General features: G+C 38.3%; 1 protein-coding gene across 1 annotated transcript; it reads left to right on the forward strand.

Moving 5' to 3' along the window:
• The first annotated feature begins 2,643 nt into the window (after positions 1-2,643).
• Positions 2,644-15,691, forward strand: FUNDC1 (FUN14 domain containing 1). Its single transcript, XM_059050527.2, has 5 exons — positions 2,644-2,851; positions 3,586-3,742; positions 7,308-7,383; positions 12,119-12,247; positions 14,179-15,691. The coding sequence occupies exons 1-5, from the start codon at positions 2,824-2,826 to the stop codon at positions 14,254-14,256; spliced, it is 468 nt and encodes a 155-aa protein (XP_058906510.1). The 5' UTR covers positions 2,644-2,823; the 3' UTR covers positions 14,257-15,691.
• The last annotated feature ends 1,259 nt before the right edge of the window (positions 15,692-16,950 follow it).

Raw genomic sequence — 16,950 nt, forward strand, 5'->3', positions numbered from 1 at the left:
TGCTTGGCCCTGCAATAAACCTTTCTCTGCTCCAGACTCTTATGTTTTGGTTTGTTTGGCCTCACTGTGCGTTGGGCACACGAACTTGTGTTCAGTAACAGCCAGCAGGCTAGAATCAAGTCTGCAACATAATTCATTCCAGTTCTGCAACACAATCCATTCCAGTTTATCAAGTCTTAATGCTTTTTTTTTAGCAGAAATTGAATAAATCACTTGCAATAAAACTGTAAATACAATCTGGTAAACAATTTTTTCATTTAATCACTTTCCTGTTATTACAGTCTTTTTAAACATAACATTCCATAATTTCCATAACTATTCATCTACTGTTGGATACTTTCCATTTTCCCTATTGTTTCTATTCCTTTTCATTATGAAAAACAAAACAAAACAACAATCCTGCAATGAGTATCTTTATGCATGAGAACACTTTAAATAGTTTTCAGCACTGATCTTTAGTGGGATTATTGAAGTGGCATCTTTAAAATTGTGGATACACATTACTAAACCTTCTACCTGTTTACACTCCAACAAGGTAGTTCATGCAGCATCAACTTTGCCACACTTTTCTCATAAGCAATTGATTACCTCAGTACTTTGAAAGGTCACTTACAGCATTTTAAGTGTGCAAACATGGGGTGAGTGGGCTCCATTGTGTTGGGATTAGTTGTAGCCAATGGGGGAGGTTAGATTGCCCAGGGACTGAATTGTTCTTCTGTTTGTTTTTTTGTCTGCTTTTGTTTTCTCAATTCTGACTAAATTGTTTTTAACAAATGAGGTTTCCAAAGACAATGAGGAAAAGTGGAGATCAGGAAGGAATAGTTTCACTACAGTTTCATTATGGAGTAAATAGAAAATGTTTTCTATTTCAAATAAGTTACTCATAAACTTTTGGAACACTACCCATTGAAAAGATGGAGGCTACATGAATTATGTTTTGGTACAGTTGGTACCAGTGTTAAGGTATCAGTGTTCACAATGAAAATGTTTATTACTGCTAACTGAAAAAACCAGAAAACAAAAAACAAAAAAAAACCCCACTATTCAAAGTGGGAATTAAAAAAAAAAAATCACCTACCTTGAACCACTCAGGAGGATCAAAGCACCTTTTAAAGCCTGTGTACACGATTTACACATTAAACCACTCGTCATTGAGCCAACAAAATGACAGCTTTTTCAATACTGGGAAAGAAAAAAACTCACACTAGAAAAGTATATTATACAACCAACTCCTTGAGGTAATGGCAAGGGCATATAACCGCAAGAAAAAAGGGAAGAGCATTAAAAAGTTCCTTCTCAGCCCTTAAGTCCTTTAGAGAAATGATTGCCTTTTAATTCATTTTTGGACATGTTTTGGATGCATTTTGGATACAAAGGTCTATTCTTTGGCATCTTAAGAGCACTGTTTACATTTTCTCCCCATTTCTCCATAATCATTTGATTCTAAATACCATTTCCATGACAGGAAAGTGGCTTCTTTTTGTAGTTGGCAGATATTGCTAGAAGTATGTGAAAGTGTCATTTGGATGTCATTGGCCCAGTCAACCCTCTTCCAATTTGTAATTTTGCTCTTTCAGTTTGTATTTTTCATTTCTCTTTTCTTTTTATCTGTTTCAGTGGCCCATCATTTGCTGTTTTTCTTATTCTTTAGCACTTCATTAGGAGTGGGTAGGCAATGGGGAGGAAGAAGTGTATGAACTCAAACCTGTTAACTCTTGGAAAAAATATTTCAGTGAAGATCTCTGAAGTTATGTCCCTTGAAGTTATTTTGTTTCCGAAACGTGTAATCTTACGCAAATTGAAGACTAACATCTCCAGCCAGTCTTAGAATTGTATTTGGTGGTGGGGGGGCACAGGGTGAGGAACTTGAATCAATCCTTGCATTTAGAGCACCAGGACTTGAAAAGCCAAGTGCAATTATGTAAGTCAGTATTTTAAATAATACAACCTCTACCAGAATTTCTTGCTTTTTCTTCATCTCCGTATTCTCGGAATAGGAATACTGATAGGGCTGTTTTAACTGTACAGCGAATGCGGGTGCAATGCAAGTTCAAAACAAGTTTGGGGGCTGGTTTACGTGAACCTGAGCTAGCTGCTTGGCAATCAACACGGTTTTTCATTCAACAGAATCTCGTGGGGCTTCTGGGTGAAGAACACGCCCTTGTTCCTGTCAGACTTAAATAATAAAAATGATGCTTAAAAATTATGTCCTCTTGAATAACTCGTGTCACGTCAGTTCTTAGGCCTCCCTCTTCCTCCTCGGGTTCCTGGCAGGAAACGCGTGGAGAAGGAGAGGATGAAAACGTTCCAGTTCCCAGCTGCAGCGCGTTAGAAAAATTTTCCATCCGTTAGTTGAGCCCTTGACTGCTTGAAAAGTGTGGTTTGAAACAGGGTTTCTCTTATCTCTTTTTAAAAGCCTCTTTCTGGTATAGTGTTACAAATAGCAAGCGGGTTTTCGATTTAACCACCAAGTGACGCCCCCTCCCCTCCAGCCCTGAGACTCTTTAAAACAAAATAACCAAAATTCAGGTTCTGGAAATTCTAGAGGGGGAGGGGTGGGAAACCAGGCTTGCGGAGGGCAACGGACTACAATTCCCACAAACCCTCGCGGGCTGGTATCCAGCCTGTCTGTGCCCTGCGCTTGCGCGGAAGGCCCTCCACTTAGAGGAGGGGGCGGGGACAGGACTACGCGCCTGGAGGAAAAGGAGGAGGAGAAGGAAAAAAGAGACCATAGACTTCCACCTGGGCCTAGAGCGGTTCTTAAAGTAGCGGGGAGAGGCGGGCGGGTTGGGACCACCTTCAATACAGGCCGCCGGCGGTATCATGGCGACCCGGAACGCCCCTCCCCAAGGTGAGCGGCCGGGGCCCGAAGTAGTATCTTAGAGATAGCTCACAGCTCTCGACCTTGGCTCGGGAGTGCGTCTTCCTACCCCTGTCCCAGGGTTCCTGGGGGCTCTGTTTGCTTGAGGCAACCCTTTGAGCACCCACTTCGGACTAGACTTGCTCTCCCCTCTCGGAGCCTCGCCCTCAACACAGCCCCACCTCCTGCCTTACCTAACCTCCGGACTGTCCTGTCCGTCTTCTAACGTTTTCTGGTTGTTGTTTTTTTTTAAGTCTTGGTTTTGAAATCATTTCTTCTTGTCGGGCCTCTAACCGGTTCCGTCAGTGGAGGACCCCCCTTCTTTCTTCCACTGATGAAAACGGACCCTGCACTGACCCTGAACCTGAGATTTGGGGTGACCTTTCATGCTGTGAAACTTTGAACTGACCCGCTGAGATTGGGGGGAGACCCTGCTGTGAAACTCTGACCTGTCCCTACTGAGATTTGGGGTGCGGGGGTGACCCCTCTGCTGCGTAACTGACGTTGCCCCGGCACCCAGACCGGTCTCTGGGCCTTTGAAAAGGAGATGCGCGGCCTCTCAAGGCCCTAGTCTCAGGGATTGGGTTTAAGAAACTTTGTTTCCATCTGGGCGTTTTAAGGTGTATGCCAAATGTAACAATGAGTTGTAACAGATGAAAATGTACAGGGCATTTTTAACTTGACGGTTGACTGTAAATTTGTTGCTTTCATTTTTTGCTTTGAAGAATATGAAAGTGATGATGACTCTTACGAAGTGTTGGATTTAACTGAGTATGCAAGAAGACACCACTGGTGGAATCGAGTGTTTGGCCACAGTTCCGGACCTATGGTAGAAAAATACTCAGTAGCCACCCAGATTGTAATGGGTGGAGTGAGTGGCTGGTGAGAAAAACATCTTTTTTTGTTAAATTTCACTGGGAGCCTGACTGCTGCCCTTTTGTATCTGGGCCAATTACGTGCTCAGTCAGTGGCTTTACACTGTTAATCCCAGAAGAGCTGTACCTTGAGGCTTTTCTCTGTGGTTATGATTAGTGTAATCAACACTCAGAGACTTTTGGGTTTTGGTGATCATCCTCCTCCACCCTCCACTCTTCCCTCCTCACCCTTCCTTTGATTCTTTGTATATTTTCGCCCATCTCAGATTTCACAGATATAGTGAATCTGATTCAGTGACAGTGGGTAAGGAGGGAAAAATATAGAAGAGTTAATTATATGTAAGTAATTTTTACTTGTTCAGTGCTAACAACTGGAAAACCCTGTGAGAATTCCCACAGTAAAACTGGTCTCCGGGATTATCAGCCCTGTGGAGAGCAGTGTAAAATTCTCAGTAAAAAGTACTGATTATGATACAGATGATTCTAATTTGGATTATGATAATGCTTTGAAGAAGAGTTGTAGATTGGGTCTTGGTTGGAATTAAAGGACTGATTGCTTACTCAGTAATAATACTGTGGAGTACATTAAGGGGGAGAGGTTAATAAGCATTAACCTAACCAGTTAACATTTCAGATCACATGATTATATAATTGCTACTGTAGATATAATTCTGTTATTCTTAGACTAAAAGATTAGCCAAATAACAAGGGTCAGAAACAAGTTTGACCCTTTATTTTGAAAATGTTCATGACCCTAGAGAATTTCTGAAGTTAGTGTACGTGCTTAACTTGTGAGTAATCATTTATTTCTTAGATTCTAAGTTAAATTCATCTTACATTAATTTAAATATTTACATATTTAAACTCAGTGAGTATAAAATGATTTTTTTGATTTGTGTTTTACTTGCACCTTGGAACAATGGTGCACTCTTTTATGCCCTTTTAAAATAAATGCCATTTTATTGTAGAAACACTGTGAAGATTCTGTGACAAAGAGGTGCAGTATTTATTCATGATGTGTACTTATTAGTGCTGCTTAGGAAAAAAAGCCTGCAGTTAGAGAGATGCCTGGTAAGAGCCCTGGTTATTCACATGATTTTTCACAGGCCGGGTACCTTGATGCCCACAATTAGGGCCTGGCCTTCTGCTTAAATAAGGTCACAATTTGGTTCCATGGGTGATGGGTTAATGTGAGTCAAGGCCTAAAGCCCCACCTTAAAAGAGACTAAAAAATAATTGAGCAATAGAATTAAATTGTTGTGTGTTTTCTCCTTGTACGCTAAGCTTGGTGAGAAGCCCAATAATTGGCAGAAGTTTGCTTGGAAAGCCTAGAGACAGAAGAGGGGAAGTTAGTAGACTCATTTTAGTGGGTCATGCCATCAAGCAAAGGATAGACATGCTTGTGGAGCACATTCCCCAGGATATTGTTAAGACCTGGCTGCTGCTTGCCTCCTCTGTTCCCTTTTCTGAGTCTTTGTTGCTGTCTCCCCTACTGAGGAACACATATGTTTGAACTGTAGCCAGGTGTCAGTCCAGGAGCTGTGTAATAGGACTCTAATATTATACAGGTGATTTGTTGCAATGACTTTTGATTCAGTGTAATAAATTTTTGCAATTTTCTTAGGGTATGAAACTGATGTACTGTTGTGGCATACATTAAGGAGGAATGGTTAATAGATGTTAACTTAAACAGTTAATAAGTCAGACCAATTCAGGACATGAATGGGAAGCTGAGGAGATTATATTTAGCTGTAGGTAGCTATAGGTTCCTTTTTTTTTTTTTTTTGCGGAACGTGGGCCTCTCACTGTTGTGGCCTCTCCCGTTGCGGAGCACAGGCTCCGGACGTGCAGGCTCAGCGGCCATGGCTCATGGGCCTAGCTGCTCCACGGCATGTGGGATCTTCCCAGACCGGGATACAAACCCGTGTCCGACTCTCAACCACTGTGCCACCAGGGAAGCCCAGCTATAGGTTCTTGATCATAATAAGAAATTAAAACTGATAGCAGGATGGGTGGCTGCTAGGCGAGATGGGAGGTGTGAAGATTAGCTAGAGTGTCCTTAGTGTGGTCTGGAAGCAAGGTAGTGATGCCCTTGAGGATGGAAAGAAGACAGTCAAATGATGTTTTGGCAATACTCGAGTATATAGAATTGGCCATCAGTTGGACCCCAAAGGCAATGAAGAAGGCAGCCCGAGATGAGGATGAGGTAACAAGCCTAGAGAATGGTGTAGTCACTTACAAATTGGGACCTTAGCAACAGCTGATTTGGTTGGAAAGATGATGTTTGCTTTGGGACATTTTGAATATGTGGTTCTGGGTGGCAAGAGAAGCTCATCATTTAATTGGAAATGTAAATTTTCCATTTATGAAGGTGTATTAGTTTCCTAAGGCTGTTGTAACAAAGTACCACAACTAGGTAGCTTAAAATGAGAGAAACTTATTCTCTCACAGGTCTGGAGGCTAGAAATTTGAAAGGTGTCAACAGGGTTGGTTCCTTCCTGGAGGCTCAGGGAGAATTTGTTCCATGCTTCTCTCCTATCTTCTGGTGGTTGCCAGCAATCCCTGGCATTCCTTGACTTGTAGACATATCACTCCAATTCTGCCTCTGTCGTCACATGGCTGTCTTCCCTCTGTGTGTCTCTATGACATATTGGATTTGGGGCCCACCCGACTCCAGTATAGCCTCATCTGAACTAACTACATCTACAATTACCTTATTCCAAATAAGGTCACATTCTGAGGTTCTAGGAAGGACATGGATTTTGGGGATGACACTATTCGACCCAGTAGAGAAGGCTGGAGTTGGAAATCTGAGATTCTTTTGCACACTGGGCCTGGAATACTTAAGGGAATAATGAGCTCACTGAAGGAGAGAATCAAAAAAGAAGTATGGGTTGACATCCTTACAGGATAGATGAGACAAAACAGGTTTAATATTGAGATAGAAATAGATAAGGAAGCCATGAGAAATGTGGGCTGAAGTATAGTCGTGAAGGTGGAACTCCAGCTGGACCTTAAAGAGTAGGAAAGTTTTAGATAGGTAGAGCTAGGTAGAAACCCCTAGAAACAGGGAGGTTAATAGCTTGAGCAACAGTGGTGACATATTTGGAAACTGATTGGGTTGGAGCAGAAGGTTTGGGTAGAGTGAGAGTCGGCCAGGTGTGTGGAACATCTTGAGTGTATTAAAAAAAAAAAAAACCAAAAAATTAAGCACTTTTATTATGAGGAATTTCAACTTAATACAAGTGTAGAAGGGAGAGTATAATGAACCCCTGAGTACTCAGCAACATTCAGTTTCAGTAGCCAGTCTTTTTCCTGTAAGTTCCCCTCTTCTTCTCTCCATCCCTTATTTTGAAGCACATCTCAAACAATTTAGATTATGCACTTTTGACTGTCTATATGACTCTGTTTCTATATAACAGAAACATTGTGGGTTTCTGAGTGGGTAAGGGACATGATCAAAAGAACTGGGAAGACATTAAGATTTTATTAGGAAAGCAATGAAAAGTAGAAGGGAGAGAGTTTAGTACATCATTGATTGTTCTCATCCTTTGTCATTTCTTCCATTAAAGGTGTGCGGGATTTTTGTTCCAGAAAGTTGGAAAACTTGCAGCAACTGCAGTAGGTGGTGGCTTTCTTCTCCTTCAGGTATGTCAGAGCTTTTGGTCCTTGCCTCTGCTTACATATGTAGCCCTTAGGAACTGAGAAGGTCAAGTTTAGTCATTTCACTCCTGTCCATTTTAATAGAAGATGGAATTTCTCTTTTAGGCATCAGTTTATGGAAAAACTAAAATGAGTTTTGAAAGCTGGCATCTGTCATGAAAAGCATCAATTTAAATACTTCTGAAGTTTTTTAAGCATAGTTTGATTCCAGCTATTAAAAACACAACTGTTAAAATTTGAGGTATCTCATTTATTGTTATTATTTACCTAAATATTCCTTGAAGCATCTCCCTAGAAAAATAAACATTTCATCAATAGCATAACCTGTTCATGCTGACCATTTAAAACATATATTTAAAATTCACACACACTTTCAAGAACCTGCTGTATAAAAAAATAAATTAAATAAAATTCAAAAATTCAAAAAAAATTTCACACACACTTTCATACACAATATATAAAATTCAAGAAGTCCCTTTCCTGTTTCCTAGCCAGTTTTCCTTCCCAGGGGAAAATGGCTGTTAGCAATTTCTAACATGGTTTTTAAAACTAGGGAACCACAGTAATATAGAAAGTGGAAAATTGGGTTTAAAAAATCATTCATAATCCTATTTTTGAGACAAGTGGATTTGAAATTTTAGTCTTGTTCATGTTCCTCTAAGTATAAGGTTCAAAACTGCTTTGCTGGGGCTTCCCTGGTGGCACAGTGGTTGAGAGTCCGCCTGCCGATGCAGGGGACGCGGGTTCGTGCCCCGGTCCGGGAGGATCCCACATGCCGTGGAGTGGATAGGCCCGTGAGCCATGGCCGCTGAGCCTGTGCATCCGGAGCCTGTGCTCCGCAATGGGAGAGGCCACAACAGTGAGAGGCCCACGTACCACAAAAAAAAAAAAAAAAGCTTTGCTGTTAAGAGGATGTTTATCAGGATATTATCTGGCATTCATGTCTGTTTGGCACATATTTTAAAAAATGATTGATGGTCATAGCAACCAAAATCTGAGTTCAGCACCTAAGCCGTGGATCATGTAATAACCAGTGTCATTGCCTGAAGTACAAAGGGACTGGATTCATGCGTGTTAAGCACAGATTTTAAGTAGTTTACTAAGCAGTTTAAATATATATATATATATTTTTTTTTTTTTTTCTGTTGGTGATATTATTAGGGGTAATTGCTTATGACTTGTGGTAAGAGGTAAAAAGGAATATGGTTCATATCTAAATTTAGTCCTTTGGATGAATATGCCAGTATTTGTACAAAGGAGAATTTTATTTAAGCTGATTTTTGACTTGGGTTTATATAGAACCAAGAATTAAGATATTTATATAGTTATCAAGAATCAAGATATTGAATTCTCTAGCTGTTTTGAAAACTCAGTTGTCATTTATGTTTAGTGGAAAAGGGTCCTGGACCAAAGCAGAGTTCTCTAAAATGTTCACAGATAGAGAGAATTACACATTTTAATGTAAAGGGTACTGGACCAGAGCAGAGTTCCCTAAAATGTTCACAGATAGAGAGAATTATACATTTCAGTGTACTCTGCATGTCAGTTCTTCAGAAGTCCGTTTCAGTCCACTTGATATGTACCCTTCAAACCCACGTTTTGCTGTTGCCACCTTCTACTTCGTGTCTAGTCCACATATTGTTTGAAGTCACTGATTATAAGAGCATGAGACCTGTCAGCATCAAACCAATTTTTCCCACAAATATAACTTACCTTGAAAACTCAGTAGAAGGAAACAAAGAAGAAAAAAGAAACAAATGGCTTTTAGGCTAATTACCTATTATTTACTCTCGCTTCCATATTTTTATTAAAGATAAATATTAGTTTGCTGACAACTTAAAGCTTTTCTAGTAACTCAGGTGTTTTCCAGTAGATATTTACCACACTGCCATCTTAAAACAGACAGTGGTATATAAATCTTTTAAATTTATTTTTTATTTTTTTTGAGTTGTACATGCCCATAATTCAGAGGGTCAAGTACATGTATAATGCTTATTACAGATTAGGGTAGTTCTTTGCCTCCCTCACTACCTCCCCATTTTTCCCTCCCTTCAGGTAACCAGTTTGAACTATTAGCTGATTCTTAAGGTATTTATTTCCTTTCTCCTAAACAAGTGAATTGGACATTTCTTTCTCTTTCATTTTGAGGTATTAACTGTTGGCTTCCCGTTATGGAGTATGGGAATTTAGCTATGACGTATTGAACTTCTGTGTGCCCCAACCCCCACATCATCTGAGTATTGTTATTTCATAATTGTATTAGATCATTACCTGGAGTTCACTGAGCTCTGGAATCTGTAAAGTAATGTCTTTAACTATGTTCAGGAAGGTTTTGGCCATTATTTCTTTAAATATTTTCTCCTTTCTTCTTCTGAACATGACTCTGATTGATGCATGTTGGGCTCTTTGATAATGTTCTGAGGTTTTGTTCATCTAGTTTTTCAGTCTTTTTTTTCATATGTGTAATTTCTAGTGATCTACCTTTAGGTTCACTGACTCTCTCTCATCTACCTTCTGCTGTTAAGGCTATCCAGTGAATTTATTTCAGATACTGTATTTTCCAATTCTAGAATTTTCATTTGATTCTTTTTATATTTTCTATATCTCTGATGAGATTTCTTATCTTTTCATTGATTACAACTGTAGTTTCCTTTACCTCATTGAGCATAGTTAGAGTACTGCTTTAAAGTCCTGTAAATTTCAATATCTGGGTCATCTCAGAGTTGGCATCTGTTGATTTTCTTTTGCGACTAGGCCACATTTTCTTGCTTTATCATATCACATAACTTTGTATTTTATCCCTGGGCATTAGGAATGTTACGTCTTGGAGAATCTGGATTCTGTTTTATTCCTCTGAAGTTTGTTAATGTTTTGATTTTAGTAGGCAGTTAACTTGGTTAGACTCAAATTGCAAACTCCATTTCACCTGTGGTGGATAGTGGCTCATATCTCAGTTTATTTTTTTTTTAAGCCTTAGCCAGAGTGCTTCGTTATGCTCCATGAATGTGTGGTTCAGAACTTGGGTAGAGTTTACACATAGAATTTGGGGCTCCCCTTCTCTAGTTGTGTCCTTTCTGGTAGCTTCTATTGTCCTGGGCTCTGCCCTCTGGTTCTTCAGGCCAGAAAGGTGGCATGTTTTCTATTGAACTTTTAGCCACCCTGCAACTGCATCTTATCCTCAGGATTAAGCCAATAAAATGGGCAACTTACCTTACATTGGTGTCTTCCTACAAGTTTCAACTCCTCTTCAAAATCTGCTTCCTTTTGTTAATTCTGGAGCCCTTGTGTTTTAGCCAGGGTTTATAGTCTCTGTCTATGGGAGGGACCTTAAGGTTCATCATCCCCTCCATGTCTGTGACCCAAATTGCCATGTCATGTATTGCCAGGAAAAGCTTTCACTTGCCATTTGGTTTCATTACCACTCTGTTTTGCTGAGGCTAGAGTTAGAAGTGATAGAAGGTGAGTAAATATAGGGATAAATGCCGATAAATAGACTCTTCTATGGAGTCATTCACAGTGAAAATGGAACCTAAGATTCCCAGCCTATTTATATAAAATCAGATATTTTTATTTTTTGAAGTATTTTATGTGTGGTTCATACTTAAAGTGATGTATTAAAAGATTACAAAGAAAGCATAAGCTTGGTAGAAGTGATTTATAATGGTGTACAAGGCTCAATTGTTTACTACTCATGTGATTCTTTATATGTTGATTCTGCTATTCAGAGGGGCTACCTTTACTGACTTAACACACACACTGTTGTTCCTGCTCAGATTTTGCAGTGTCTCAGTAGCACCATATGAGAGTTTTTCTTAGGGTTAGTAGGCATTTAGCTGTAGTTTTATTAAAAGGATTTATGGCATGAAGGTTGTTTAGAGCATATTTTCTTTTATATTTCACTTTCAAAAGCAATTACCAGGGCTTCCCTGGTGGCACAGTGGTTGAGAGTCCGCCTGCCGATGCAGGGGACACCGGTTCGTGCCCCGGTCCGGGAAGATCCCACATGCCGTGGAGCGGCTGGGCCCGTGAGCCATGGCCGCTGAGCCTGCGCGTCCGGAGCCTGTGCCCCGCAACGGGAGGGGCCACAACAGTGAAAGGCCCGCGTACCGCAAAAAAAAAAAAAAAAAAAAAAAAAAAAAAAAAAAAAAAAAAGCAATTACCAGAAAGTATTCTTAATTTGACTAAAGAGTCAGAGTTAGTGAAGAGCCTTTATCAAGCTATTTTAGTGACCTAGTAACTGATTGGCTACTGATCTCTTATAATTAAACATCTCTTTAATTAAAGGTACTTTTTTATTAGCTATATAATTTCAATAGTCTCTGCCTTTTTAGCTAATTCTCAAATTCCAAAAATTATGATAGAATTATAGAATAGTTATAATACAATTTTTGGAATCTTTTCCCATTAAGTACTATATTTCTTTTAACATAGTGTTCATCACATCTAAGTAATTATTTATGCTTAAGTCTGTTTTCCCTAATGGACCATAAGCTCTCTGAGGGTGGGGACCTATGTCTCCCTTGTTCTTGGCCACAGCTTGGAGACCTAGAACAGTGCTTGGCACAGAATAGGCACTCACTGTCTGTTAATGAATAAATTAGTGGATAAATTGTGATTTCTTACCCATAAGCTTCATACATTTCTTGAAATCTAAATGTTCATGTATCATATTAGCAACCTAGTTGGTTTAGAATTAACCATTTTTATCACATTTTTGCAGATTGCCAGTCACAGTGGCTATGTGCAGATCGACTGGAAGAGAGTTGAAAAAGATGTAAACAAAGCAAAAAGACAGATTAAGAAACGAGCAAATAAGGCAGCACCTGAAATCAACAATATAATAGAAGAAGTAAGACAATATACATTTTTGGCTCCTTTTTTTTTTTTTTAATGAATCTCAGTAGAAAATGTGACTAGAGATTATCTTCTTTAAAAAAAAAAGTGGTGTTTCTGGTCATATCTAGAGTGTTAAGTAAAGTTTGGGATCAAGCCACCATTTAAATCACTCATTTTTTTTAGTTGTTAACTAAAACTACCTATTTTTTTTTGAAGTGGAATAGTTTGAAAATGTATATATTTATTTTATTAATATATATATTAGTTTTATTCATGTTTTAATGTGAATTTTGCCTATTTTCTTCTTATATTCTGTTCAGAATTGAATTGAATGCTCCTTTGCCTTTATTTTAATTCTGTCCTTTTACTTCCCCCAACTTTTATTTTGAAAAATTTCAGATGGGTTGAAAAGTTGAAAGACAAAAACAGTGAATACCCAAATACCCTTCACCTATTCATCAAATTGTTCACATTTCACATTTGCTGGTGTGTGTGTGTGTGAGAGAGAGATTTACCCTTTTTTTTGTTTTTTCCTGAACTGTTTAAGACATCATGTCTTTTTATTCTTAAATACTTCAGCACATATGTCCCAAGAGTACAGATATTCTCCTATACTATTGCCATTACCCTTATTAATCCCCCCAAACTTAACATGATACAATAATATTTCCTAATATATAGTTCATATTATAATTTTTCCACAAAATATCTTTTACATCTTTTCCCCTCCGATTAAGAATTACATATTGCATTTGGTTGTCATGTCTCTGAAGTCTCCTTTAATCTTAGATGGTCCCTTCATCTGTTTTTTTGTTTTTGTTTTTCTGTCTTTCATGACACATTTTTGAAACATCTAGGCAGAGTATCTTACAGTCTGGCTTTGTCTGATTGCTTCTTCATGATTTTATTTGGGTTAAACATTTTATCAAGGTGTTATTTTTTTGATCCTGTGCATTTTTTCCTACTGGCTAAATGAACTGACTTAATAAATATCATTGTGCATGCTGTGGGAATTTATTAAATCATCTATGTTAATAACTTGCTGAATGGACCATTTATGCCAGCCCTATAGGGAGATTTCTTTTTACCTGTGAGAATTTTGCTGTCCATATCCCTGTTATCTCGGAAGCAGGAAGTTTACTGGGCCTGGCTGGGGGCTCTAGGCTCCTTCAGTTTGTAACGGACAGCCCTGGCATCTTGCCTGGTTGTTGGCACCTGCAATAGTAGGTACACAAGAATTTTTGCTGAATATTTACTGAATTGAGGAAAACATCTGAAAATGATACTTAGCTCTGGATTTAATAATTAAGAGTATTTTTGGGCTTCCCTGGTGGCGCGGTGGTTGGGAGTCCACCTGCCGATGCGGGAGACGCGGGTTCGTGCCCTGGTCCGGGAGGATCCCACATGCCGCGGGGCGGCTGGGCCCGTGAGCCATGGCCGCTGGGCCTGTGCGTCCGGGGCCTGTGCCCCGCAGCGGGAGAGGCCACAACAGTGAGAGGCCCGCATACCGCAAAAAAAAAAAAAAAAAAAAAAAAAAAAAAAAGAGTATTTTTAAGAATTTATATCTTTTCTTTTTCTTATTGTGGCAAAATATACATAACATAAAATTTACCATTTTAACTATTTTTAAATGCACAATTCACTGGCATTAAGTACATTCACACTTTTGTGTAACCATTACCACTATCCATTTCCAGAACTTTTTCATCATCCCAAATAGAAACTCTAACCATTAAGCAGTAACTCCCACAATCAACCCCTCTCCCCAGCCCTTGGTAACCTCTGTTCTACTTTCTGTCTTGATGAATTTGACTATTCATATAAGTGGAAATTATAACAACATTGTCCTTTTTTTGTCCGTCTTATTTCACTTAGTGTAATGTTTTCAAGATTCATCCATGTTGTAGCACAATTCAGAGTATTTTTCTTTAAACTTTGTTTCAGGCAACAGAATTTGTCAAACAGAACATTGTGATATCCAGTGGATTTGTGGGAGGCTTTTTGCTAGGCCTTGCATCTTAAGGATATGAATGTTCTATCACAGTGGAGTGACCTCTGAGAAGAGAAATGGTGGTGACAAGATGGTCTCAGCATTAGCCATTGACAGATTCTCCAGGATGACAAGGAACAACTAGCTGGACAGTACCAAACTCACTGCTTAGCATTTTGCCATCTGAAATTTGGCAGACTGGTATCTGCTATAAAACAATCTATATGGTCTGTGTATAATAGTATTCCTGAGCAAAACATGGCTTTCATTATTTTTTAAAACCTTGCATTTGTTTAAAATTTGCCTATAAAACACCACCGTTGGATGTAGATATGGAGAGAGAAAAAAATCTGTTGGCTCTATTCCCCAGTGAGGTATCATCCTCATTTTATTTAAATAAGATGTTCTCCATTGTGCTTTTTGGTATAGTGCCAATAATTTAAAAATTTGTATTATAGCTTCAACAGTAGGGCTGACTTTTTTTTAAGGATATGTTTGCAATAAACTGAAGAACTATAATGCCCTTTTATGGAAGGATTTACCAATAATAGAATTATTAAGGATATTAACAAATTTAGTACCAATTTTTAGGGTTTTTCTTGCAGTTCTTACTTTGCTTATTATGTAATAACTGTAGTAAATGCTCTTCTAGGGAAATGCTCTTCTAGGGAAATACTACATGTCTAAAGCTCTTTTTCTTTTTTTTTGATGTTTGTAGTTGTAAAAATATCTTCTTGTATATAAGCTTCTAATTTTTAAATTCCTTTGTTTATCTTGGCAGCCTGGGTAGAATTAATTATTTTGAGGGTACATACAGTTGGGTCACTGATTCGTTTTATTAACTTTGAGTGAACCTTGTTTTTCATTTTAAAAAATCCTAATTATTTTTGAGACCCATTCTTTACAAAGAGGTAAAAATCACCTTAAAATACTTAATAGTATAGTATGAATTATTGTCTGAAGAACAGTGATTTTCTATATAATCATGAACTTGTAGTTTAAAGAGAATCATCTCTTTGATCTAGTCTTGAGATGTAAATGCTGAGGCTTTCAGCTTTTTAAGTAGCATTTTATGTTGGTCCCAACACTAGGCCAGTTGACTTGTTTCTCAGGGCTGATATCACACTCCCTCAGAGGGTCCTTGGCCTAGAAAAGCTTTTTGTATTGTTTGTTTTGTCCAGAGTTCTACGTTGGAATTGGGAAAAACAGCAGAACAACATGTGTTGGAATCTTCAGATTGGAAAGACTTTGCAGATACTCAGACTATCTCCTTTTGATAGGAAGTCTCTATAGTATTTTTTGTGTATTGTAAACATAAGGCATTTCATACTTTCAAGATTGCTACAGTCTGTGTGCTTTCATTTTTGTAAGACTCCTTAAAATTGAATGTGGAATTGATCTTCATTTTCTTCCTTTACTCTCAGCGCCTCAGATAAAATGCTAAATAAAACTCAGACTTTCTTAATATGAAGTGATTTTGCTTATAAATACTTAACTTTTCTTCTTTGAGCTTTTCTCTCTTTCTGCCTTGCCTATCTTTTCATGACTGGAATTAAAAGGGAAAAATGTTCTACGTTAGGTAGAACCTGGGCTGTGCTTCTGTGTGCCATATCTGCGTGATACCTTTCATCTGATGCAGTGTGACAGGCTACTGTGGGAAGCTCTAGGAGCTGGCTCAGTTTGTTCATTTTGGAAGTATTTATAGTGTCTGTTCTGTGTGTGATACATTGGGAAAGTGGGGGGCACAAAAATGTCTGCCCTCAAATAAAGACTAAATATTCCTATATGAAAAGTTACATACTACTATAGGAGAAACTGGCGTATGATTTAGTGGCAAATGAGTTGTAGAGGTAACTACTTTCAGAGTCTAAACATGAATGAAAAGTGAAAAAGAGCACTTCATTTTTTACCTATACATTTCCAAGTGTTTTTTGATTTGTTTGAAAATATTTGTATACCAGTGTAAAATACTCTCAGCTCTCTCCATACTCTCTCCTCTCTGTTAGTGCCCCTTGTTCGGCCTCGTGCCCGTGCCGTTTCCCCACGAGGCTGTACGCTACTTGAGGCAGTCGTGTGCGGTGTTAATTAATCTATAACTTGTGATACACCCTGTGTAATGCTTTGCTCACCATAGGTATTCAGCTGATGTTGTGAATGAGTATGTGAAAAGCATATTACTGTGCTAGAGTTGGTGTCAACCTATAGGAAATCGCAGTATGGCAGCCCCGTGAATCAGAAGCTCCATCAGAAATGACTTGGTGGGGCTTGGCCTGAATGAAAAGCCTATAGCCTGCCTTTGTCTAAAATGGGGATTTTTATGTTTGAGGGCATAAAGGTTGTTTGCAATATTTATTAAAACTTGAGTATGTGGAATATAGATATTTTGTGGCTTAGAAGATTTATAAGGACATTTTGACTGCTTTTTATTTTTTATTCTTAGAGCCCTCCCCAATCTCCCTCACAAAATAGATGATTTTTAACATTTTCTTATTTCAAATGCAATATGAATGAAATATGTTTATTATAGAAAATACATCAGCATAAAGAATATATAGAATGTAGATAATGTGATGTACCTAGAGATAATGATTGTCCATATTTTGATACATAGCCTTTGGAATTTTTTCTGCATATATATGAATACATATGTGTATTTTGTATAAAAATTGTCATAGTTTATGTACTGTTCTATAAATAGCTATATTCACTTATAAATATCTTTTTAT

The sequence above is a fragment of the Kogia breviceps genome, chromosome X (genome assembly GCF_026419965.1).
Source record: "Kogia breviceps isolate mKogBre1 chromosome X, mKogBre1 haplotype 1, whole genome shotgun sequence".
NCBI classification, from domain to species: domain Eukaryota; kingdom Metazoa; phylum Chordata; class Mammalia; order Artiodactyla; family Physeteridae; genus Kogia; species Kogia breviceps.